A 27,949-nucleotide genomic window follows, 5' to 3' on the forward strand; every position below is an offset into this window, starting at 1 on the left:
TTACTTTAAATACAAGTTAGGTGTACTGTACATCGATCATACCAGCTTCGCTTGGGTTCAGAGAGCAAATTGCGAATCAACAGTTCACACTGCAGTTTAGCAGTCTCCCCACATGCTCCAGAACTGTGTTTACATTTGTTTATCGTGTACCTGTATGTATAAGTTGATGAACAACAGGAAGAGTACTCACATACGAAATACCACTTGCATTTAATGAAAATAATAAAGCATTTATTTAAAGGCAGTTTATATGCAGAAAAAAGTATATATATAATTTTTACAAGGGAATTACAAAACTAAAAAAGATGATACATTTACTGAAATATATTAAACTATATTAAATATCTACGTAATGCAAATACATGCTGTCAGAGATGCTCTGAAGTTATGTAGGACAATATCTTGAGATGTTCAACAAATGTAACGATATTAAATTAAAAAGCATGTTCGAATTTCTTGTTACAGCAGTTTTTGTTAACATTATGTATTAGTCGTAGTGACATAAAAGAAATCGAAGTCTTAAAAAAAAAAAATTGAATTGAATAAACAATTCAGGTGCCAAAAAAAATTTTAACTCAATAAAAATTCTGGCACAACATATTTTTTTTTATTCGCCATAACTATCTAACACTCGGAATTTGTCTATCCCTGATCTCTAAAATAAATAAAACGTATCTAGATACTTTAGATCTAATTAAAGTTTGGAATTAACAAATGGAATATATATATATATTAAAAAATAAAATAAAATAAATGTCAGCACAAACTAAAACAAGAGGCGCCAAGACCAACAACGACCAGTTCTGAGGATGACCCATAAATAGATCGAAAGTAACCTAGTAGTTGATACAGCGTCGTTAAATAACCAAATAAAATAAAATAAAAAATAGATCGAAACATGTAAACAAGATACGTTAGAATTTAACACAAGAAAGTCTTATCATACAAATTCCGAAGTGATACAGTGTTAAAAGTTGTGTAATCAACATGTATAAAAATAAAAAAATTATGGGTGTGTGCTTTACAAGTCTCTTATACATTACAATCAATGACTGTAAACATTTTAAGTGTTCGAAATGAAAAATTTGTTCTTCTTTCTGATAAAGTACATTTTCTTCTTTCCTAATGATGTGCTCGCTACCAAATTCTTCTATTGAAGCACTCATTTCCAATTGCCTAGCTTTCTTTTGTTTTCATATGTTCACTGAACAGAAAACCTGAACTAAGTAGCATTGGATGACACCGATATATACTCCATACAGTTACGAGTTGCTTGGAGGCTTTAGGTAACCAAACTCAGGACTCTAGTAATAACATCTCAGTGCAGATTTCTGGCAGTATAGCAAAACTTATCACTTAACACATGTTGTAAGACTGTGAACATGACATGCAATGTTCCAAATGATGTCAAAGGTTCAGGCTGGTTATGTAAATGAATCCATTGCAAACCATCAACATAATTGAATGTTAAAACAGCTCAAATTTGTAAATATCACACAGCACTCTTTCAAACATACTAATTTCTTCGCTTACATAGTTATTTTTCTCATATCTTGGCTGATATGTAGACTCAGAAACAAAATTTGGACCACATGAATTTTCCAAGTTGCAATTATAACATACTATGCATGCTCAGTAAGCTGGGCCACCTGAATTTTCCAAGTTCCAATTATAACATACTGTGCACTGGAACTTGTGGAAAATTCAGATGGCCCAAATTTTGTTTCTGGGTCTATATATATAAACTGTATTATCAGGCAGTATATCTCACTTGAAGATATGTGTCAGAGGAAGGACAATTGTTTGTAAACATCTGAGGTCTGATTAGTGTAACATGTAGCTAATCAGCAATGTATGCATTGGAGAGGGAAAGAAATGACCTAGCTGCCTTATGAGCGATTCCTTATTGATGTCACTTATGAGGTTCAGACCTATGAGGTTCAGACCTGTCTTCAGACAGTTGGCTAAACAACAACATAGTTAATTAACCCCATTGTACATCAAGTCATAACCTGTAAAATTTTAAGAACAAAAAGTTCATATTCAGAAACTACAACTCACGGCATAAGTTTCTCTGAGTCAAACCAACACAGTGATTCTAACTGATGTTCTGGGATTTTGAGGAAATTTGCTACATCAAGTGATCTTGCATAGTTAGGAATGGAAATTACAAGAAATTTTTTTTGTCCTGCATTAAAAATGATTAAGTATTGATTTTATATTTTTATAAAAAATGCCACATCCTCAAGTAGTTAATTACAATTTTCTCCAGAACCAGATGAAATACATACCTGGACATGTCCCATTTTAAAGCAGTTTTAATGGACGCTAATTTGATATGTAACATGCTGGGAGTACAATATACAAATTTTTCTTAAAAATAAAATAAAATTTTAAATTTCAATTTCCCGAAAAAATGGTATTTTTACTCGTAAAAAAAAAATCACAAAACTACTTCATATTATCATCACAGTCTAGTATATATAGTCACGAAACTTGAGTTGTGAGGGTGCTAGGAACAATAGACTGTGCCGGTACTATTTCGCATTGTCTGTGATGAGGCGACATTAGCGATCCTAGTGTTAGCAACTATCTATGGATACATATTTACTACGTATTGAGCTTCGTAACTGTATATACTAGACTGTGTTATCATTTTACATCTCGCAAAGTTTCATTTTGAAATCATGGCAGTTGAGCTGTTTTAGGGAAAAATGAGGCAAAAATAAGGTGAAAGTTATATGTCTTCACTTATGAGGACTGCCTCATTCTTTTAATTAGCCCTCAACACCTGATGTGCACTGGATAATTCTATTGATGTAATTTGCAAAGTGAATCCTTACACATCAACTTGGGCTTATATTCTACGTGAAGATGAAAAGAAGAAGATTGCTGAGGTCATGAAGCACTTCCTGCACTAAACAGAAGACTGATAGATTGAGTTAGCAGCAGCTACCACCTCCAGCATATCAGACAAATACTATGTTATTGTTCTGGGGTAAGCTGATAAAATAAATGCTTTCTTCTTGTAAATTAAATTATTTTTTTTAGTTAGCATTACTAAAAATAACATTCATATTAACCAATATCATATTGTTCAAAACTGTTGGTAATAAGTCGGCTACATTTGTCTAATGCTAGATTTCTGTCAAAGGGTGGATCGGATATGCTGGCTATTCTCCTTACATGTAAAATTTTACTCCTTGTATCACCTGATCCCAAAATGAAACTTTGCAATGTGTATGATGATAGTATGAAGTATTTTTTGTGATTTTTTTTATTTAAAAAATACCATTTTCTGAGAAAATTTAAATTTAAAATTTTATTTCATTTTTAAGAAAAATGTCATGTTACATATCAATTAAATTCCATTAAAATAGCTATAAAATGAGACATTGTTCAGGTCTGAATCTCATCTGGTTCCGGAGAAAATGATAATTAACTACTTCAGGATGCGACTTTTTTTTATAAAGAAAATAATTAAAAATTAATACTTAATAACTTCTGACAATACAGGACAATTTTTTTAAACGATTTCCATTCATAACTATGTAAGGTCACTTGATATAGTAAGTTTCATCAAGATTGTAGAGATCAAGGGAGATTTTAATTCGAAACTGTGTTGATTTGAAATGGAATGACTCTCCTCTCTAAATTTTTAAATGAACTACTTCCTTTCGCCAATAAACACTCCTTACTACCTTGTCATTAACATATTCAAACAATCTTAAGCAATGATTTCTGTTGGGACAACATAAAAATTCATCTTCCTCACTCGAAAATAAACAACTGTAAGTAACTAACTTTTCTAGACTAAGTAAATATTATTATAAAATATTTTGTGAAAACAAGTGATACTTCGAATAGAAATAGGAATAAGAAACACATCAAATCTGAATTACATAAATACATCACGAATTCAATCAGTACTGTTAATCAAAAAGAGCCTGAACCTTGGTAATACTCACCTGCGTTAGATTTGTGGAACTATTGCTTATCTCTGAGGCAGAAGAAGGAGTGAGAGGACGTCTCTGCTGAGCAGCAGCAGCTGCTGCTGCCCCTTGCTGAATAATATTGGCTGGATACACACCCCATGGGGCTGCCGCAACACCATAATACTGGGGCACAACTGTCGGACCTGTGGTGCACGATTAAGATTTAAGATGTACTGTTATTTATTAATACTGTATCTACAAACAAAATTGTTTGTCCCTTATCTGATTATAAAGTCTGGTCGAAAATTACCGATTCCTTAACTAAAATATAAAATACATTTCAACAATATTACATGGTATTTAGATGTACAAGTAAATACAAATATTAAAAATATTACTACACACAAATAATCCCAATAAAAATATACTAAAAAAATCATCAAAATTTTTAACAACCAGCTTTCAAATACCTCACTACAGGGGGATGCAATCTGTTTAGCAAAGACAAGAAGATGCTATTAAACAGAATAAATATATTCAATGTTAATTCAGAAGCATAATTAGAATGCTTTTCAAGCATCTATATTATGTTAGATACTGTATTACTTCAGGTTTCATTTTATAAGAACATTAAAATTTAGTTACGTTACAATATGTCTAATGAACAACTTGAAATTCACTTTTATGTAAGTTTTCTCGTTTTCTACCACCCATTACAAGTTTTATTAAAGAATACATACAAATCAATTCTCTGCTCTTCTCTTACTTATATACTCATCTTTTCCTTCTGACACCATAATATAACCAAAATTTCTAACAAATGTAAATTAAGAAATAATGAGTAATTGAGGTGTAGTTTGTTGATAATTGTATAACAAAACCATATATAAAAATAATAAAAAACAGATCATTTACATTTCACAATAAAAGTTGAAGAAATTACAAAAATATTTACAATCGTGGAATATAGCCATATTTAATACAGTTAGTATGTCCACAAATGAATGTTATAATTTATGGATAACAACCGTTAGTTGACTAATGTAAGAGCAAACGAATACACAAAACACGTGACTCAGTAACACACTAGATATTAATTAATGTATATTATTTTCTCCAAATCAAAATGCGCCTTAATATTAATCTAGTTTCTACTGCTTATTGGTTTCTTTACACCAATGCATTTTAACTGTAAGTAGGAAAGAAATGTATTTCATTTCACATTGATCAGTAAACAAACTATTTACACGTCATTTCTTTATTTTCTGCTTAAGACAAAATATTTTCTACACATTTCAATTACTGTATTTAGTGCATAGCTTTTCAATTTAGAAGTATCCAATAACAAGTACCGCAATTAAAATGTTCTTATAGTTTCTGCTCTGAAACAAGGATAGATATAAGCAGCAAACGCTCATTTCAGAAAATCGTGAGAATGATCGTAAGTTCTACAATTCAATAACAACTAAATATGTATGTCGCATATGCCACTAATAATTGCACTGTACACATGAAAAGTTAATTTTTTTTACATGTAGGCCTATTCCTTTCTTTCAGTTTTTATGAAATTATGATATATAAACCGAAGTATCACAATTTTAATGAAGCCCTGCAAGTTTTCAAATTCAATTCTATAAAAGCAAAATATCTTTCAACGAAATGCACAGAAATTAATTGAACTTATTAACATAGTGGCGTCAGAAATGGAAGATAAATATATTCACAGGGAAAGTTGATATTTATTTATTGCCATTGAAATGAATGATGTTTGAATATAAACATTTAAGTTTATTTTTCTTAATACAATTCTCATAGAAAGGCTAATTTCTTTCCTCCTTAAAAGCATTAATTAGATTTTCAAGGTTAAAAATTTAGTTACTAAATTACACATACTTTAATACTTACTGCAATTAATATATTACAGTTACAAGTCCATTTTTTTAATTGAGTGAAAGGTGTATATGCAGTCTAGCAACTAGAACAAGCGAGTTTTCACATCCATCTGTTGAAATGTTAGCATTACTACACTAAAACCAATTTCATAATATACAGAAAATATTTTCTATGTTAGTTCAGTCTACATTCATTTCTGTTCAACTCATGACCAATAGAAGTGAAAAGATGCCATAATTATTTTTTAAGGTAGTGACAGTTTGTCTCAAATTATTAAATACTTAATGTAACATAATAAATTAATTTAGTTTCCTTGATGTTAAACTTCACTGGCTCCAGTTCTGACAAGCAACCCAACCAATCACCGAAACCGCTCACCTGTAATGAGTGCACCGACGTATGGTTCTTGTGCATTGATAACGTAGGGGGCGCTTGTGAAAGCAGCGGCAGGTGCTGCAAGACCTGCCAGACAGAAACATTGCCAGTTCACTTCTGCTACTGAGACTGGATTGTGGAACAATCTGCACTATCACTGCCCACCCCTAAATAAAAACTAATTTTGTTCTAAGAATTACAGCCCTCATATAACAAGCCTTCATAGAGAGATAGAATAATGTTAATAAAGATAAATATATTTAAGATTCTATAAATGTTATATCTCTGAAGTTGCTAAGTCAGCTATTTTACAGAACAAAGGGTTAAGAATGCAAAGCAAAATGAATGTCATGCTTCAGCAATATACACAATGTAACATTTGCTCACAGACTGTCATATTTTTGTTTCCTACAAAGACTGTGCAACTATTCTTAATACTGAATAAGGCAAACAGTTATTTCGTCTTCAGTTCTAAATATTGTGAATACGTTTACATATAATATTGACAATCATTAAAATAAATATAACTTAATAGATCTTTCCTCAGATAACAATAGATGAAACATAAATTCACAAGAAAATGTAACTGTGAAAATAATGTCATATCTTAAATACATTTTTAAGAACCATGGGTACTATGACAGCCAAAGTTTTAGCCGAAATCCCAAAATTTTCAAGTCCCTCACAATTTAAAGTACCCTTTCAAATCACTGCTCATGTGATCAAGTTATCTCTCTCTCTCTTTTAATTCAGAATTCATGTTCATAATTTTTAGTTTCTTATTATCTAATGGTATAACCATCACCCATATTTTTAGCCTGCATATCTACATGTATTTAATGCTTTAGTTAGACATGGACTATAGTATTTTACAGTTTATCAATTTTAAGAGTACACATTATTGAAACATCACATTCATTCATGCCGACAATGGTATTTCCTTGCAATGTGATACAATAAACTTCGTTACAGTACGTAATATTTCACCATCTACAAAAATTTGATGAAGGTAGCTATTTTGAAGTATGTAGCCTATATACATATGCAAAAAAAAAAAATATAAATAAATAAAAAAAAAAATTAAAAAAAATAATAAATTCTATTTGGTTTAATTCCAGACTTTACTCTAGATTATAAAAATAAATCTCATAATTTCCTTTTAAAATCATAAGTACATTTCAGTCGATACAATAAACATGCTTATGTATTTTAATATTCCCTTAAACAATGCACGTTGGAAAGTGAGCATACCATAATACCTTTTAAGAACTGATCACTAAATAATGACTCAGCAACTGAATATTTGAGGTGAGTCAATTTGACCCACAACTGTTTTTAATAGTAACAAGTAGGAACATTTGCAATTGAAGATCGTGTGGAATATTTCATTAGTTAAGTTGCTATATGAAGCAAAAGAAGATATGTTAATCTCTGCTATACAGTGAAGCCTGCCTCACAAGATACTATATATTATAGAAAACAACTTACTGCGGAGAAAAAGTGAGAAATAAACTTTCTTTTTTAAAGATTCACATATAAGTATCCCAACCTTAACTAAGTAAATCCACATGAGTTAGGTATTCATAGCATATTGCAGTTACATTTAATACAGTTTTAGTATCTATATAAAAATAAACTGTTGTAATAATGTTAAAAGATATTAAGCATCACATATAGTACGCAAAAGGTGTAGAATAATATTCTACTGAGAGAGCAGATTAACTGTGAAATGTGAGCATGGTGGAACTCCAGTGGAAGGTAAGCTTGGCCTTGACCAATACTTCCGGTGGAGCAGAGCTCTGCCTAATGGGATATAAAGGTAGCTAGTCTCTTAGGAGAGTGAATATATTAAATGCACTTGTTTGTTGGTAATTGTGTACCGGTACTGTCCGCTAGGAAGGCGAAAGTGAAATGGAAAATAATAGGCCTAATTATTCCATTCCTCAATGAGCATTTATGGTTCATATGTCGTACTAGTGCTCATGCTGTCAGGAAATTATTTCAAGAGAAATTCCCACGACAATGCTCACAGAAGGAACTCTGTTCGACACTGGACACTGGTTGGAAAATTCGATTAAAAGATCTCAGCAAATGGAAATTTTTCACATTTCTATATTTTTATTTTATTTTAGTAGGTTTTTACGATGCTTTATCAACATCTTAGGTTATTTAGCATCTGAATGAGATGAAGGTGATAATGCTGGTGAAATGAATTTGGGGTCCAACACCGAAAGTACCCAGCATTTGCTCATATAGGGTTGAGGGAAAACCCCGGAAAAAACCTCAACCAGGTAACTTGCCCTGACCAGGAATCGAACCTGGGTCACCTGGTTTCGCGACCAGAAGTGCTAACCGTTACTCCACAGGTGTGGACCTACATTTCTATATGAGGCTACAAAGTTATTTTAGGTAAAACCATAAGAAGAGAAATGTGCTGCATGAACTTAAACAGGGTAATCCAATACTTAAGAGCAGATTTTGTGAATGGTTTTTGAGTAAAGTACAGGACAGAGAAATTTATCCTAATCTCATTTTGTTTTCAGGTGAAGCTTGGTTCTATTTACATGGTTATGTTAATATGCAAAAAAATGTGTGGGATATGAAGGTAGACATTTCCAGCATCTCCTTGTATGACATGGATGAGCACATAATATTTTTAAAATAAAGATAAGTAACATTTTGTTAATCACTCATTATTGCGAGTTTAACTGCGAAATCTTGTTGTAGACTATTCGGGAGCATACACTTAACAGCCTGTGAACTTTATGCCATGCTCACATTTCATAGACAATCTGCTCACCACAGAACAACAAAATAATAGAAGTGCACAGCATATGTTATGAAGCAGGGAACAAATGGTGTGCTCCTGGTGGTCTGGCTGTGAAGCTTAACATTTGAAAATTTAGCGCGATATTGGTGGCATTGATGATCAAATTATAAAGATTGTTAAAGATGCATGTTATTATTTTTTTGTGTTTAGGTTATTTAATTAAGGTAAGTAAAAATTCAACAGAAGTATAAATAAAATATTAGTCGTTCTGATGAAATTTTCACTTATTTTCTTAATTAAATAAAATAAACATACAAATGACACATAAAATAGTCATCAGGCTCGCATCTCAAAAGAAATATGGCGGCTATTTTGTTGTTCTGTGTGGGTTTCTGTTGCCTACAAGATATATCTCGCATACAACGGTGTTTCCCACTAGCATCCAATCAGAAAATTATATTGAAACATTTAGAACTTCTGGTGATTGGGCAAAAAAACAATGGCCTGCACAGTCTTGCTACCGGAAACTTCTCTCTCAGTTTCATCCCCTGCTGCTCACTCAGTATGATGGACATTTGTTCGCATACTCCAAAGAGTGTAAATGCTTCAAGAGATGGCATTTTAAAAGATTTTTATAAGTCTCTACTAAACTGCGGTAGTTCTGACCAATTCCTCTCATATAGACTTTGTCTTGTTAATTTCATACAACACAAATAAAAATTCTGAAACTAAATTTGTGACTTATGTCGTGTCTCAAAGCTACATTTACAGCTGAAGTGACTACACTGTTGACTAAGTAGCTGGATGTGACGACAGACGTTATGATGCAAAGCTACATAGTGCATAGCAATCAAGTCCATATTAGCTATAAACGAAAATTGCTTGCTTGATTGTTGACTTGTACACTAAACAAACATGGATGCCTCATTAGCAATTATTGAGGCTTATTAAATCTGAAGATGTTTTGGAAATAAAATTAAGTATAATGTAGAATAACACGTTAACTTGGAACACAGAATTGTTAATTCCTGTTTTACATTTAAAAAATATTGTAATATTTCAGGCCCTTACCTTTGCCACATATTATATTCGATTGTTGATAGCAAAACGTAATTTTTATAGATATCTTTTGAACATCTTTTACACTTCTACATCTTTCTATGTTTCTTTTTTAGGGTCTGAGGAAACTACCATTCAGTTCATAAACCTGAGAATCAAGTTTCATGAACTGTTCACTGGGAAACTGTTTATAATCACAGAATTAAAATTTCGAGAAAATAATACTCGTAATGAAACTGCATTAGAACAGTGCCTTGTTAATTTAGTACTATGCTGGCTATACCATAATGTCATGGTTTTTAGAAAAATAGTCTATGAAGAAGGCCATGATTCCAGCATACATGTTCAAACACGTTCAAAGCTGTCTAGTCAGCTAGTTGTTACTCATTAGCATGTAGTATAAACTTATGCTTTGAGACATGGCCTTACTACTCTTTGAAGTACAGAACAATTAAATTTAAGGAGAGATATATACCACTTCATTTTTCCAAGGATTAGGCTCATTTTTATCCAAATACGTTTTTGACTGTCGGTATAATCCCACATATAAAAATAAATACAGTAATTGCAATATTTTGATTCACATGAAATAACTATATGCACACAGGTGACATGAAAAGTAGATTACTTCTTGGTATGAGGGATGTTGAAAACATATAGCCCTATTTCCAAGAAAATTTCAAAATAATATTTTACAGCATCACAATATTTCTACTTATGCTTTGTATGATGGTAAAGTTAAGATTACTGGTAACAGATGTCCCTGTTTCCTAGGGACAGTTCCCAAATTCATACTTTTGTCCCCGGTTTTTAATAAACTTCCCAAATTGTGCTACGATTTTATTTTATTATTGTTAAGTTCTTAACATTTATTTATATTACTGGTTATATTGTTAAAACATTGTAATATAGAATTCGTGACAGACATTTTTTTTTTAAATTCGTCAACTTTTTAGATACAGTATCGAAATCATTTGGGTGATCTCCCGACTGTTCCTAATTACTTTTTACTTATTGCTGAGAGGTAGTTCATTTATGATGCTGCACTCCCATCATAACCAGGAAACGTGACAGACAAACATGACTATTAATAGTGGATATTTTTTTTTCCCGCTAGATGGTGAGAAAATCGTGCTTGTAATTTGGCACATTTTTAATGCATTATACTGTATTGCTTCATTCTTAATTCTGATTTAAAAAGAGTTTCAAATTTGGAAACGGAATTATTTGTAGTGGCAATAGCATGTTGGATAGATAGCCATGGTAGCATGAGTTTTGTGTAGTGTATTCATATATATATATATATATATATATATAAAACCGTGATTGTGTTGTGATATATTATTTGAAGAATATTTTTAGAAGCGTATTATTGATGACCACCTTCTGCTCACCGTTCCAAAATTCCCTGACCATTATCAATGGCTTTTGTTATCGAAAATATAACAAAAAGATATAAAGGCACTGTGGTCAGTCATAGTGATTGTTCTACATTGTCCACTTTTAAATTTGGAAACTGAATTATATGTAGTGGCAATAGCATGTTGGAAGATAGCAAATGGTAGCAATTATGTACGCTAAATAAGATGAGTTTTGTATAGTGTAACATATCAGCATGACCACATTGTACCTTTCAAATGTGTTATCCCATACGAGAATAACATGACAATTGCACTTCAATAAGGTACTTTTACTTTTCATACCATTCAACACCACCACAGTTTCAAGTCCATAGTGTGAAAGTCTAATTATGTAATAGTAACAAGATTCTGTGCTGAATGTGTCATAATATACAGTGCAAAACTCCTAAATTGAAGGCATGGAAAAAAATGCCACTCTACAGTCGCTAGAGTTTATTATTATACTACTATTATACAACTAACTTTCTGAAAACATGGATTATTTACTTTGTAGCAATTGTGTAATTCATGAATGAACTAAAACAGAATTAATATAGAAATAAACAGTGGAATGCAGTTTATCCCGACTGATTCTGTAAAATTTATTAACAATTATTTCAATATGTTTATGTATAAATAACAGACACATTCCACACACAAACACACAAATGTTTATTAAAATATGAGTTCAATATAACATCGATACTCGTCTTTATTTTGTATTGTATTTTGCTAAATAATATTGTATTGTGAAGTGCAGTAACATTTACATATGTAAACTGTCTTATTTATATCAAATTTTAGAAAGAAATGTTTGACTTTATGGGGAGGGGAACTGCATTATTTAGTTTTTATTTAGAGGACGTTTTCAAGATCATTTGAAGTCAAGCTATTTTTTTTAAGGGAAGCCTATAGTTTTTTATTTCTTATTCTCATTCTTCATAGAAAAGTGAAACATATTTGTATAAACCTTTTTTCAATTTAGTGCACAGTTTCATAGCTATTTTAAAATTAAAAATTGATGAAAGGAAATTCGTAACACTTCACAACCATCTACATTTTTATTATAAAAACAAAAATGCAACATCCCATTACATTATTTTAATAAATGCTCAAAGTGATGTCCTATCTCAATGCATTTTCCAATTCTTTGAGGAAGAAATTGATGTGTGCGTAAAATAAAATTAAACTTACTTCTCTCTCAAAAGTCACACAAGCATTTCGTATGGGCTCCTGCATGCTTTCTGGAGTCCTTGGTACACTGAGGTAAACTTTCTCTCTTTTTTGTCAATGATACATTAACAGGAAAATGGACACAAATTTTTTAACTGAAAAGTTACCATTATTGTTGAAAGATGTAACATTAGAAGAAAGGGTCCGCCGAGTTAGCTCTGTGGTAGCACATCTGCCTCTAGACTAGCCAGCCCAGGTTCGATTCCTGGCGGGGTCAGAAATCCCTGGGACTAGGAGAAATGAGTGCACAACTTCTAATCACTAAATTATGCATTAATATGCCTGGGTTAAATCCCAAAACTCTCCGCAGTGCATATGAAGAGAAGGCATATGTCACTGTTGATAGTGATTCGTCTGTCAGATGGGACATTAAGCCTGGCGGCCTCTTTGGTGCTATTCGACAGGAGTAGGATACTTGCTGGCACCGGGTTTCCCCTTCCTCACCGTCACCCATTTCCTACACTACACTTAAATGAACACACGCATTCACCCTAGTATACGACGTAACTCTTCACAGATACACATCACGCATAATATAGCCTGCCGAAGTGGTGTGCATCATGAAAATGGGTCACAGTCCTGCCATCTATCCGCAGTATGCAGAACCCGAATCACGCAAGTGAAGTGGGTAGGTATCAGGCACACGCACATTAGAAGAAAGGCAGAACTTGTGGTTTCAACAAGATGGATGCCCTACTCATTGTGCACATATTGCTAGAGATGTTTAAATAATAATTACCCTAATGGTTGTTGGATAGGACACGGAGGTCTATTACATTGGCCAGCTCGATCTCTTGACTGACCTTACATTCACAGATTTTTATTATGGCGTTATCTCAAAGAGAAAGTTTACCTCACTGTACCAATGCCTCTAGAAAGAATCACGAGCTCATACAAAATGCTCGTGCGACTATTGAGAAAGAAGCTATTTTATTTTACGCACATATAACTATTTCTTCAAAGAACTGAAAAGTTCATTGGTGTAGAAGGGCATCACTTCAAGCATTTATTCAAATAATGTACCTAAGTGAATGTTACGTTTTTTTTTTCTTTTTATAATAAAAATTCAGATGTCATAAAATGTATGAATTACTTTTATCAATATTTACCTTTCAAATATCTGTGAATCTATGCAATAAATTTAAAAATGGTTTATACAAAGGCCCATTTTTGTACAAGAAATGAGAATACTTACGTTCCCCTTTACAAATTAGACTGACCTTCAATTAACCTTGCAAACATCCTGCAAATACAACTAAATAATGCAATTTGTTTTCCACCTTAAAGTCAATTAACTTTTATTTTTTTAAATATTTCTTTCTAAAACACATGTTATGAAGGAGTAAAAGAAAAAAGGCACAAATGTTGCAAGAAACTAAACTTCGAACAAAAGTTTATAATGAAGACTTACAGGATAAAAACGTCAAAACGTTACATGAAAGTGCCACTAATGAGATAAGGTATGTGGTATTGAAAATGCTTACAAAATATTTTAACAAAATTAATGCTTCTTGTTTGTCTGTCCTATGTAATTAATTTATTCACAGTAGGCAAGTTCCAGGTATCTCAGATCTGACATGAATATGTGGGCACTGCAAAGCAAAGGGGCATACAAAGAATTTACTTGACTGACGAAAATTATACGAGAAAGTACGAATATGTATTACAGATTTACATTACAATTATAGTAAAAATTGCCATTCACAAGGCTACTTTGCCAAAGAATTCGATAAATGTGAGCGTTAAGGCAGGTTTCACTGTTTCTTTAATTGTACCCCTGAATGTGCATTAGAACAATAAAAGAGATTACATTCAAGAAAATACGGTTTAGAGTTTGTTCCACTTCTTTTTTTATTTTTGTTACATCGAAGTCTGACTTAAATTAAAATTTAATAACACAAAACTAACCAAAATCTGAGTCCATCCATACTCCTGCAATAATGTAGCATGGAGTCGAAGTAAGAGGAATAACGGAGAGGCAGGAGATGTAACAAATGAAATCCTTCATCAAAACATGCATTAAATCTAACTTCATAAGAAGCAGAGAAGGCTCAGCATGATTAAAGGGATTACATTTTATCTGTATGTTTATTACCCCTGTAGTTAAGTACAGAAAGAGGGATGAATCATGACACAGAGCCTGGGTAATGTCTGTACACCACTATATACACTTTGCTGTGAGGTAGGCCAGTAACTCACCCAGCTGTTGCTGTTGTTGGGTGGCGAGATACTGCTGCTGTTGCAGCAGCTGGATTTGCTGTGGAGTCGCTTGTTGCTGCTGTTGACTCCTGAACAATTGCTGCAAAATAGAAATAATACACAAAGTTACAAACAAGTTCTTTACATATTATGTACTGATGACTAAAAGTTACTCAATATTCGTTTCACTCATTTTGAATATTAATATTAGCAGCCACTTAAACATATTTTCTATTGTGATGCTCTGTTATAACCAAAAATAACACAAATAGTACAGTATTAGTTCAGATCAAGATATTTCTTTTAAAATGTGTTCATTTAACATAAATCAGATCTAAATAGAGGTAACTAGTTTTCCAAAACCATGGTTCTTCTGCCGATAATAGGGAACATTTCATGTTTCAAGCCCTTCCAGATCAAAGATCTTAAGTTTAAACTCGCGAAATTTTTATTCAAAATGTGCGTTTTAATAGAAATTGTTTTACAATTTTATGACATTTTAATTGAAAGTGCTCAAAAATCGATATTTATGTACAGCTGTACAAAGTTTTTGAATTTAATAGTAAATCCCTTCAACATAGAATTTTGAATCTAATATTGAAATCAGATTTAAGTGACTATTCTTAAATATAAAGCAGAAATAACCTAGAAGTTTTATGGTTCCTATTAGTTTTTATTGTTCACACACAAGATGGGAGATCATTACACAAATTTCTCTACACATATAAATGTTGATAGAAAACTGTATTGTCAAAATGTACAAAGAATCTTAAGATTCCCTTGATGATACAAATCTCTATAGTCTTTGTAGGAATATACAATAATGAATTTTGCACGACGAGAGTCAAAGAGTCATATTTTTTAACACCGAATTTATATATATATATATATATATATATATATATATATATATATATATAGTGAAATAATGTCAGAATTAAAGATTTTTATTCACCGTAAAATAGAATTCCTAGATATAAGACATGACTGTGATGTGCCATTCTTAAACAATGTAATGAACCAACTTACAGGCCATTTATGGGTACGAACTCATACTGCCCACTAAACGTGGGACACACTTTTCATAATACATACAACATATTTACATCGTACTTTCAAGAAAAGTTGAAGAAATATTAAGTCACATACTCGCGAAAAACAAGTTACTTGCTAACAATCAGTTCTTGAGCGTCACCGAGTTCAACATACATATGACAATATATAGAGCCATAGAAATAAATCATTAAATTACAAAATCATTTAGCCATCTTTAAGATATAATAATATAGAGCCATCATTTTACCCATGCTCACTTTTAACAGCACAGTTCCACAGCCAGAGAGTCAGAGTGCGTCCACGAATGGGTATACAAGTGCAGCTACAAACAAGGCAAGGCAGTCAAGAAGACGTGTTCTGTAATGTTCAGTTCTCTTGGGTTGTGAATGCGAGTCATAGTGCAGAGATTTAGTACAGAAATAAAGTTTTCATTTGTTGTAACTTCCATCTTAGAGAACAGGGATCCACAGAAGAGAATACAGTTTTGCACCTGGCAATCGTGTGTCAGCAATTTAAACCAGCAATTAGCGTTTTTCGGTGAGGAAACGTGGTTTCCACATGCATGGCCAAGTGAAGTCAAAATAACTGATACTGGGCAACACAAAATCCAAGACTCATACACCAAAGTCTGCTACATGATCCTAAGGTGGTGTTGTGCTAAATGTGCGACTAGAAGAACTTTAATAATTTTTATTTAAGAAACAATTAATGGTATCTGGTACGTATCCATCATTTTGCAAGTTTTCTCCTCACTCAACTGAAGAACAACATGTATTTCAGCAAAGACAGGCTACAGCTCATATAGTTCAACTCGGACTTCATTGCATGTGACTGCTGATGACTTTGGTGATAGAGTAAGTAGTGTAGGGTTGTGACCTGCTTGATTCCCAGACATAACACATTGCGATTTTTATTTGTGGACACTTTAAAAGATAGTGTGTAGAAATAAAATATGCGAACATTAGACGAACTGGAAAATAAAATAATATAAAGACCTACCAACATTTTGTAAGCGGAGTTGCAACGGTGAACAAAAATTTGTTACAATGCTACAACATCTGTATAGAGACGCACAAGGAGAACAATTTCAACACCTTCTTTGAAAAGGTAAGCAATGTTAGGCATGTTCACAATTTTAATTTGCAAAATAATGTATGTGCATTGTGTCGATCCACAGACCATATGAGTGTTAGGAGGTGAGCGGTGTGTGCTGCCACAGCCACAGCGCTGCTGAAAGCATAATGTGATTATGAATTATTAAGGATAGGTAGTAACACAAGCGAAAATTAATGAAACTGAAACTAGACTGCAGCATTTGCCTAATTATTCCCCAATATATATATATTTTTTTGCAACAGTAACAAAACTCTATGATTCAATGGTTGAGCTGTTTGGACTTTTTCCCTTGCTAATTTTCAAAATTGTAGCACGTTTCGAAGATTAGCAATGAAAAAAGTCCAAACAGCTCAACCATTGAACAATTCACCACTGCTCTCCCCGTTTCATTCTTCTATGGACTGAAACCTTACAGAATCATAATCCTTCAGCTGCAACCTAGCAACCATTTCAGTAGACTGTTATGTAAATGTACGCTTCAATCTGTGTATGATGGATAAATGAATCCATATCAGGTAATTACTGTTTCTGCTGAGGCCTGGTTTCATTATCAGAGGCAATTATCTTTCCAGAAAAACTGGTAGGTACTGAAGCAGTGACCACATGAGTTTGCACAAAATTAAAAGGTATGAAGAGGAAATAGGTGTGTGGTGTGAAGTGTAGTGTGTTGATAGAAATATAGGATCAATTCTTTACGGCACAATAAATTTGGAGAGCTACACTCAGGATATTGTGGTTCTTTCAGCAGGGGAATTATTAGCTTCTTCACACTCTTGTGATTTTTATTGTGGAGAAATTTGAAGAACAACATGTGCAAGTTCAGTACACACATTTTAAAAGAACTAGGTGACAACACTGGTGCAGAATTTTCCTCACAAGCCACCAAGAATTCATGTAAATTCACTGTTTCTATGAAGTTACCACCAGTTATGCCTAAATGTCGGCAGAAAACATTTACAGCAACTACTATGAAAGAGCTGAGTACCGGTACTCATTAGTGTATTAGTAAAAATTTAACCTTGTCTATTTTTCAACTGAGAGTAGATGGCTCATGGTTCATGGTGAGCGTGGATCTCAACCATTATGCAATCTTCTGGCAGGTTCGTTGCACAACACCAGATATCTACATGGGTAATACATTATGTATGTATTAATGTAACAATCTCCTTACTGGTTAGGAAATTATAATATTTATAATAGGAAAATATAATAATATAGATTTAAGCAAATGTGCGTAATGTGTGACATTCACAATGAAGAACATTAGTATTTCCCAGATTTCCCAGGCTTTTTAGTAACAGATACAGATAATAGCACGAGATAAAACCACAGACTGAAACGTTGTAAAACATTGCTGTACTATTCACGTGATTATTTTTCTATCTGCTAGCACACTGTTGTTCAACTGTGCATGGAGAGAGAAAAAAAACGTAAATAGCATATGGCGTTTTTCACCAATCAATCAGAATAATTGTTATATAAGTGGTCCATTTTGCTTCACTCTGTACTAAAAATCAGTTTTTTTTTTTTTTTTTCGTACACACAATTCGTAACGAAAGAAGTTCGAAACGATATTATCGCTTCATGCACAACACCAACCATTTCTTTCGCGAGAGAGACCAACAATCCTTGAATTTTTCTTTTACTTGGGCTATTTTACGACGCTGTATCAATTGCGATGGTTATCTAATGTCTGAGATGGTCATAATGTCAGTGAAATGAGTACAAGGTTCAGTGCCGAAAGTTATCCAGCATTTGCTCTTGATTGGTCAAGAGAAAATCCCGGGGAAAAAAAAAATCAACCAGATAACTAATCCCAACCAGGATTTGGATACATTTAAGACAAAGTTGTTCGTCAATGTGACGAAATACCTGTGTTACTACGCGTATATTTTCATATTAATCATCCTGCTTATTTATATAGACAATCCTGCTTTTATACGGAGACAAAATATGAACCAAAAAAAATTAACGATTCCGTTTAAACTATATATATATATATATATATATATATATATATATATATAGAGAGAGAGAGAGAGCGAGAGAGAGAGAGATCAACGAACAATTGTTCTTATATGATGCAATATTCTTCTACTACATTTCAACACTGGTTGGTCCACGATTCCAATTATAAAATAAAAGCTGCTGTGCAATGACAAACGCTCTAGACAATGTGTTTGTTAGTCTGAAATAAAATCCTCGGGACTCTTGGTTGTAGGTCGAGACCCTCACTCCAGCTGCGAAACGTGAGGCATAACTCCCACAAAGGAAGGGTTTCGGCTCGAACAGGAATTTCGTATCCACAATTTTTATACAGGCCCATCTTTACATCTCTTTAAAGCTCCCAAAAGCATTCGTTTGTGTAATGTGTGGTTTGTCTGTTAGAGCACTGTAAACGTTGAGGGGTGGGGAGAGCACTGCACAAGTTAAGGGGATGGGACACCTTACCCGTAAGCATAGCACTAGCCTAGAAGCTAGTGCGAGTGATAAAATGTCTAAAGCCCATTTAAGAACATTTTTCTCCAACGTTCTGTCTGAAAATATTGTAGCTAATCAAAAGTGTACATTGTTCTGTAAGTCATTGAATGCGCACAAGACGCAGCCTTAATAAATGAATCATTGCAAAGCTAGGACATAGAATGTACGATCATTCCACCTAAAAAACTAAATATATCCAGCCTCTGAATATCTATTTCCTTAGACAATACAAAATATATGCTCGCAGGATAACAGATTACACAAGGACTCTTGCTGAGAATACAGAACTTAACTTGGGAAATCGAGTGTTTATAATGAAAATGCACTCTGTTATTCATAACCAGTTGTCTGCTCCAGTATACCGCCCTATGCTTCTGTATTCCTGACAGTCAGCTGGTTACGTGAATCGTGAACAAGTCTCGGACTTCAAAAATGTAATTCAGGTGGCATTTGATTTTTCAGCACTAGCTTACTTCCCAAATATGAACTAAAATAGGAGGCCGACAAATTTGAACCAGAGCGCGTTTAAATGCCCTTAAGTATGTCCATTAGAGCACTAGACATTTAAAAACACAATAATAAAAATAAGAATGTAAAGTTTGGAAAATTTAAAACACTTGAATGAAAGTCACAAGAAATAAAGAAGCCGTTGAAATAAATATTACCATTATAGCCTAATTTCAAATTGAACAAAAGGCAATAACGTTTATATATGTCGGACTTGGTACGTATACAATATTTGTTTGAATAATAGATTTCTCATCATTACGATGGGGGGGGGGGGTGGAAGGACAAATGTGACAGAAAACGATGACGATCCCAATGAGGCCGTCTACTAGTCTCTTGTGAATTCATAAAATAATTATAAATCCATGATGATCTGAATTATTGGATAAAGGCGGATTGACATTAATAAAAATGAAGCGAAAATGTATACATGCCAGAAAATCTGTTCACACAGGGAATGCATAAAACAGAGTGAACGCTTTAAAGGTAATATAACGAACTGAATTTGATTTATTTTTTACGAAAATACGTGTGAATTTCAGCGCGACATACCTGGTCAAAATTTAATACCAAACATAAATGATACCAGAGTATACTTCGGCTCAAAGAATCAGCCCCAGAATGTACCACATGCAAACCAGCCTTACCACCAAGTATATCTTCCCCGAGGGTACTACTCTGACGACAAATAAAGGAAAATGATAAAAATATCCCCACAAGTGTCAAATATTGTGAGAGACGGTAATTCCAATATCATAATTAATTAAATATTTAAAAACCATACACATATCTTATGACAAACTATCGTACTCTGTAATACAATATTCATGTACCGGTTAATGCATAGCAGTTTAATGGGCTTTAACCGTACATAATCGCTGTAAGACCATGTAGTCAGGCGACTACAAATAAATCGTATAATGAAATATGCCGAAAGAGACGAAAAAAATGGTAGATTAGGGTATTGCTTAAAATGCGACTTCGGATGAGACATAAAAATACCTAGGCACCTGACGAACGGAAACATAGAAAAGCAAAAGAACAAGTGACACAATTTCAGAAATATATAACATAAATTCTGCAAAGTAAATTTAACTCACGAAACATGACTCTTGGGTGTACACACAATTCCAAGTTTGACAGATTCTTTTGGTATAATGATACGTGTACGTATATTAAAATATTCAGCACAAAAATAATTAAAAACAACGAAGTATACCCTTCCAGAAGTGAAGATAAAACGAATTTGGAAGATAATAAATTCTAAATAATTATAGTTATCACCTTAGTTTCTAGAAAGAAATGGAGTAATACCAAAGATATTAAATAAAACTGTGAAACATTAAAACTATCGGGTAACCTACAGTTCAGTCAGCAAACATACAAACACATGTCATAAACTTAAAACAACATTTACAGAGAATATTTCACTTTCAATTTGTCGTCAAAGAGACATAACATTTTTTTTTTAAATTGTAACATCGAACTGAAAGGCATAGGATTTAAAAAATGACAAAGTCACTATTTTGTATCTGCAACGTACGTGTATTGCGCCGTATAATCAATTACTACACACCGTAAGGCTGGGTCTTAATGGGAGAGTAAAATGTTCGACACAAGATCTCAAACACCTAGCCTCCGTGCTAAGACGGCCAGAAGAGCAGTGTGGCTAGGATTTTATTCTCTTGTTAAGACTCAGCCTTACAATTATTACCACTTGCGGAATATAACAGGGGTATAGTCTAGAAGAGGATGCAATGACACTTGTTACGGGTCAAACATGATGTCCCTAGCTCATTCGTAGACCGAATTATTCACACGACTTAAAGCTGTATGAATAACATAGTGTGTACACTAGCGTTATGACTTTTTTGTAACCCCATGTTTCTGTATCATAAATCGGTGAACTTTTGCTCATAAGTAATGAAAAAAGATGTTAATTTGGTTGAGTTTGTGATAAAGTTTACCCCAAACCGAAAATTCAATATTACCGTATAAGCTTGTAGGGTAAGAAAATCAAAATGTTTTAAAAGCGTTATTTTTCAATTCTAATGATATAACTGTATAGTACGTATTCAGTTTTTGAAGCACTGTTTACTGAAAGCACAGTTTATTGCATTGCATAGCATAGCATAATTAAAAAAAAAAACATACAAAATTACAAACTCTCATATGAATTCTACTGTACATGTACGAATAGCTATATAACAAAAAAACATTGTCATTTACAGAATAATACAACTATGTTTTGTTAGACAAAATAAATCTAAGTTGAAGTTTCTCCTTTTTACAGACGTCATAATGATATTGAAAGCACTTGATTGCCCGTTCTGCACACCGACTTGTTCTGGAAATTTCCAGTCTCAGTAGTTCTTGATTCCAAACCTTTTTCACAGACTTCAATGCCTTTTCATGAACCTGCAAGCAGCTACAAAGCTTCTGATATTCAGTTGCACTGTACATTTGATCAGCAAACCAATGGTTCGCCCATCTGTAATAGACGAAAAGAAATTCAAGTAGCGAGTCTCTTCTCTCTGGTATAAGAATAAATGGCAAAAGAGCAAGTATTGCTCGGGAATTCCATCTTGTATTACTTAAATTAAGTATTTTCTGAAACTTCACTTGTGTAACTCTTCCAGTTTCTTAAAAAAAAAAAAAAGCGGAAAACTCGAGTTAAATGAAATAGAAATTCCATATCATCACGCCATCCTGCTTTTTTAGTAATCTCGTCTTTACCATTTTTAAAATTCATCTTGAGATGTTCGTAGTTCGCTAAAAGTTCCGGGATAAATGGATATTCGATATTGGGCGATTTGTTATTTCCTCCAAATTCATCATCCATTATTATGAGAACCATTCTGTCAAGAACATGCTGTTGACAACTATAAATTATTGTTCTTCCAGTTTATTTTCAGTAAACTGTCTTTGTAACTGAATGACAATCCCCTTATTTCTTCCTGTGTTCAATAGTATTAGCTTTCCGTTTGGTAAATCAAGTGCATGTAACTTACCTAACTTCTCTTTGTTCATTCTTCAACACTAGAACTTGGTATTCTTGGCCTTCAATACGTTTGCCATCAAAATACAATGCCCAGTTTTCTAAGTGTAGTGTTTTCTTTATTTCTTCTTTAAGTTTAATAGCTTCTTTAATTGTGTCATAATGTTACTATTTGCTTATAATACTTATATACGATTTTAGAAAATTCGTGTTGGGGATGACCTTTTTTCTTAATAACTAAACAGAATTAAAACTTTTTTCATTATTTATTAATCAAAAGTTCATCGATTTATGATACAGGAAACCAATTATTTTGCAAAAAGTCGAAAAGTCATAACAATAGTGTCACAATCTAGCAAATGTGTACGAACTCCTCCACAGGACGATGTTTGAAGAAGTACGAACTGTAATACAGTAGCGATTTAAAACTTCGGGCGTAACATTATCATACTTGCAATTTATGCAATGTCATTAAAACTACAACTCGTACATAAAATTCAAGTAGTAGTAGTAGTAAAATATAGTAATAATAAATAGAACAACAATAATCTCTCAGATGATGGACAAATAGCGTACAGTTCAAACTAAGCGAATCGGATTCGGTTCCTGGTAAAGAAAAGGGACATTTATAGTAGCCTATTTCCCCCCAAATCACTCATGTCTACTTTCTATCTTATCTCAATCCCAAACATGGCGTATATCAATTACTCGCAAAAGTTCATTTGTCGTGTCTATGATGGTTATAGCGCTATAAGATATTGATTTAAATCTGCACTGTTTACATTTTTTTTCAGATTAGACATATGAAGGATCCACGGAGAGAACATTCTAAGCCACTTTTCTTAAATTTTACAGGAGAACATTTCTTAACTTTAATACATCGATAAGACATTAGAATACATCTCATTTAATTTAAGTTACCATATTACAATGCAAGCTTTTGCCTTTATGGACTAGCATATGGGACAAAAATAAATAAATAAATAAAAAAAAAATAAAAAATAAAAACAAACAGCTACTTAGCTTGTTCTTTCCGTGGATCTGTCATATGATGAAACTGGAGTCAGCATGATGTCAAACCTCCACATAATAAATAACCTTAGTAACGGACAATCTCCGTCAACATTCAAACCCATCATCGCAGCTGTGTCGTAAGGTTAAAGCTGCGTCTTCCATTGCCTACAGAACGGAGGTCTTAAAAGCCTAATGATAGAACATAATCTGCAGAATGAGGGGGAGATGGAAGAACTGCCATATTCAAATACAGCGATGTTGGCAGTGGTAATAATTATGTTTCTAAAGCGAATTTTGTACAAGAAATTAAATTCGAGTCGTACGCAAGCCGGAAACAAGCATGAAGTCGAAATTTATATTGCACTCCACTCGCAGACTATCATCATAATCACCATCATTAGGCCTATATTACTAAACCGAAACTTTGATCTCTTATGCAAGTTGGATGGTTCACAAGCCAAAGGAGAACTGTTAATATTCGTAAGACCCTAGACAACAAAATATAACTGTGTGGGCCTTGATTCCTATGCCAGAACGGTGTTCGTTCCACTTCTTCGTATTTTCCTTTGTTCCGTGATAATTTTCGCCAAGTTGCAAGACATCACGAAACTACTCACAACCATGCACAACACTTGCCGCTCCTTGGGGTTTTCTCATCCTTCTTTTCTTTCTCTTAACAATCTCGTTACGGTTCGTTTGTGATGACGTTACAATGCCCCTATAGTACGAACACCGTCAACTGCTGCACGACATTCCTGCAAGCGAAGGAATTAAGATGGCGTCAGATCTGCGATAAGGACTCGCTTGAACAATAGACTCTCACGAAAACGCCAAACATTCTCACACTACATCTCAGACAGTTCTATTTCAGCTTGAATCTTGTAAGGCAACAAGAAACGTACAGCCCACAGATTCTTGATAAAGTATATTAGACGTCATTAAACATTACTCTGAACATACGCAATGTGTATATAGAGTAATAACTACTGTGTAATATACGCAGTTAACAGGTATGGAGGGGGGACACAGGAAATTTTGTAAAATGGTACAGGTATATTCTTGAAAATTGTGTAAAATTATACAGGTATATTCTTGTTATTTACAACGTACCGTGTTCACACCTGTGGAGTAACGGTTAGCGCGTATGGCCTCGAAAGCAGGTGATCCGGGTTCGATTCCCGGTCGGGGCAAGTTACCTGGTTGAGGGTTTTTCCGGAGTTTTTCCTCAACCCGATATGAGTAAATGCTGGGTAACTTTCGGTGCTGGACCCCGGACTCATTTCACCGGCATTATCATCTTCATCTCATTCAGACGCTAAATAACCTAAGATGTTGATAAAGCGTCGTAAAATAACCTACTAAAATAAAAAGAAAACAATGTACCGATATTATGCTGATTCATTTCGTTCTCTACTTTGCGTCCTAAGAAGTCAGTCATCTTTTCTTCTACATCTGCACAAAAGGTCTCATTCAGCCTACATTACATAATTATCTTATTCGTGTATTTGCCGCTCCACTACTTCATGTATTATGTCTCGTTCTGTCAATAGGAATCTATTCTCATTTTCCCTGTTCTCCCATTCGTCTAACATATAACATACCTATAACCGATCAAATGTTTTGTTTCAATTGTATCAACAATGGTGTCACTCTAGTATAATAAACTCAATAATTTCTAAATCTCTTCACGAGATATTTTCTGCATGAAACTACTTTCTTATTACGATCATTCAACGCCCACACTCTGGAGATCCATGCAACATCAGTTTCATAAGATACTGCACATTAACATTATTATAATAATTTTGCCCCCTTGCACATATTTCTGCTCAACATTCAAGATTCATACAATTAAGGTACGTGGCACACTACATCGGGAACTGTGTAATGTGTGGAACACGCTTAGCAATGGTTTTGGTCTTCACGCTATAGCGAGCCAGCAGCCAACATCTTATTTATTATGATTAGACAAGGAGATAAAGCGATTTGTTTTTGACTCCGAAAATTGAATTGTTTTTATTGATGTTAAGCAATGCTAGGTAATTGATCACTGTAAAATTATTCTAGTAGCTATTATCTTTAATAAATAATACTGTAACATGTGGCTGGATATTGAGTACAATTCTAATGACCTATAGCGAGAAATGTGTTGCTACATAGTGGAGTCAACTGTGTGTAGATAATTAAAACACGAATTTTATTACGCCTTACGAAAGGCAATTTGATATCAGCTAATCGAAATAAAGAGACATAAATTCGAACAGCTGACTTTCTATTAATTCTTCCAATTTATTTACCTAATATAATATACATTTTACAGCCCTACAGTAGGATAATAGATAAAAAGCTAGCCAGCCGATGTCAGCTATGTCGCAGTTCGAGGATACTCTGCTAAAGGAAAGCATTTTCCACGTATTAGTTCTCAGTGTAGTGTGTCACGGGCCTTATTCTAACGACAGGTATATGTTACAATTATATGATCCTCCCATCTATCCCAGGTAATTTTATATTTCTTTTGCCTATCGGACTGTACGTAAATGCTATCTTATTGTTAGTTATTTTCCATGTAAAATTCTGAAATACAAAATATACATACAAATACACATTAATCTTATTGCTGTTATTACGTTAAATTAATTTACATAATCAAACAAATGTACATTACATTTCTTTCGGCGCGATGGGATTCGAATCCTTAAACAGTATGGGTACTACCGTGTCCTAACGTGTTTACGGCTAACTACAAAGAATTGAAATATGAATGAACTTACACATACTACTCTAAACTTTGCAAAATCATATAACACAAAGTATATTTTCTTCTGTTGATAATTTGGTAACTATGAAATTTTAAATTTCGTTAAATGTTAATTTACATATACTAAAAAAAATATTCGCCTTTTGTTGAACTGCATAGAACACGCATGCACCTTGACGAAGCAACCCAATATACACAACGCGCAGAATGGGTTGCCTATAGATATCGGCGTAACACTGAATGGAATGTCGAGGACAAGTTCAGAAGTACAACAATGAACAAAGGATATTTGTAATGAAAGGTGTTCGCTATAGACATTTCGTCAACACTTCAAGGCCTCATTCCGTTAAAAGTGAAACAGTACATGCCACAGCATATGAATTAGTCTCGACAATATGTATATTGTACATGGAAGAGTGACAATTCTGTAATAAATTATTATTGCTTCCGTTATGCCTGCCTGACTTTTAGATTATTTAAGGCAACAAACAATTCGCCATTTGCGACTTCTACGTAAAGTAAGTTTTCACAATACAGTCTTTTCATGTTGATTTCTGTAACAGCTAGGATCACGTTAATTAAAAAAAGTGTATATATTTTTTTATTAAGCCTTTGTCGTCCAGTCTGCTCTAAAAACGAAGCTGAAAGTTAGAATTTATAAAACAGTTATACTACCGGTTGTTCTATATGGTTGTAAAACTTAACTCTCATTTTGAGAGAGGGACAAAGGTTAAGGGTGCTTAGGAAAATATTTAGGGCTAAGAGGGATGAATTTACAGGAGAATGGAGAAGTTACACAACGTAGAACTGCAAGCATTGTATTCTTCATCTGACATAATTAAGAACATTAAATCCAGACTAGATGGGTAAGGCATGTAGCACGAATGGACGAATCCAGAAATCCAGTTGGGAGGCCGGAGGGAAAAAGACCTTTCGGGTGGCCCAGACATAGATGGGAGGATAATATTAAAATGGATTTGAGGGAGGTAGGATATGATAATAGGGACTGGATTAATCTTACCGAGGATATGGACCGATGGCGGACTTATGTGAGGGCGGCAATGCACCTCAGGGTTCTCTAAAAACAATAAGTATATTTTTTAAGAGTACGATTTTTGTCGTAAGTTTATAATAATTGGAGACAGGTATATAATA

At 33.5% G+C, this 27,949-nt stretch overlaps 1 protein-coding gene across 5 annotated transcripts in view; it reads right to left on the minus strand.

Moving 5' to 3' along the window:
• Positions 1 to 27,949, minus strand: part of pum (pumilio) — an 888,766-nt gene that overhangs the window by 34,593 nt on the left and 826,224 nt on the right. For 4 of the 5 annotated variants that reach the window (XM_069833261.1, XM_069833257.1, XM_069833258.1 and 1 more), the window contains 3 exons: positions 14,865 to 14,964; positions 6,207 to 6,290; positions 3,969 to 4,138 (listed from right to left, as the gene is read on the minus strand). In XM_069833261.1, the coding sequence (XP_069689362.1) occupies positions 3,969 to 4,138; positions 6,207 to 6,290; positions 14,865 to 14,964 (354 nt within the window). The remainder of the gene's footprint in view (positions 1 to 3,968; positions 4,139 to 6,206; positions 6,291 to 14,864; positions 14,965 to 27,949) is intronic. The other variant, XM_069833260.1, reaches the window with a different exon arrangement.

The sequence above is a fragment of the Periplaneta americana genome, chromosome 8 (genome assembly GCF_040183065.1).
Source record: "Periplaneta americana isolate PAMFEO1 chromosome 8, P.americana_PAMFEO1_priV1, whole genome shotgun sequence".
Taxonomy (NCBI): domain Eukaryota; kingdom Metazoa; phylum Arthropoda; class Insecta; order Blattodea; family Blattidae; genus Periplaneta; species Periplaneta americana.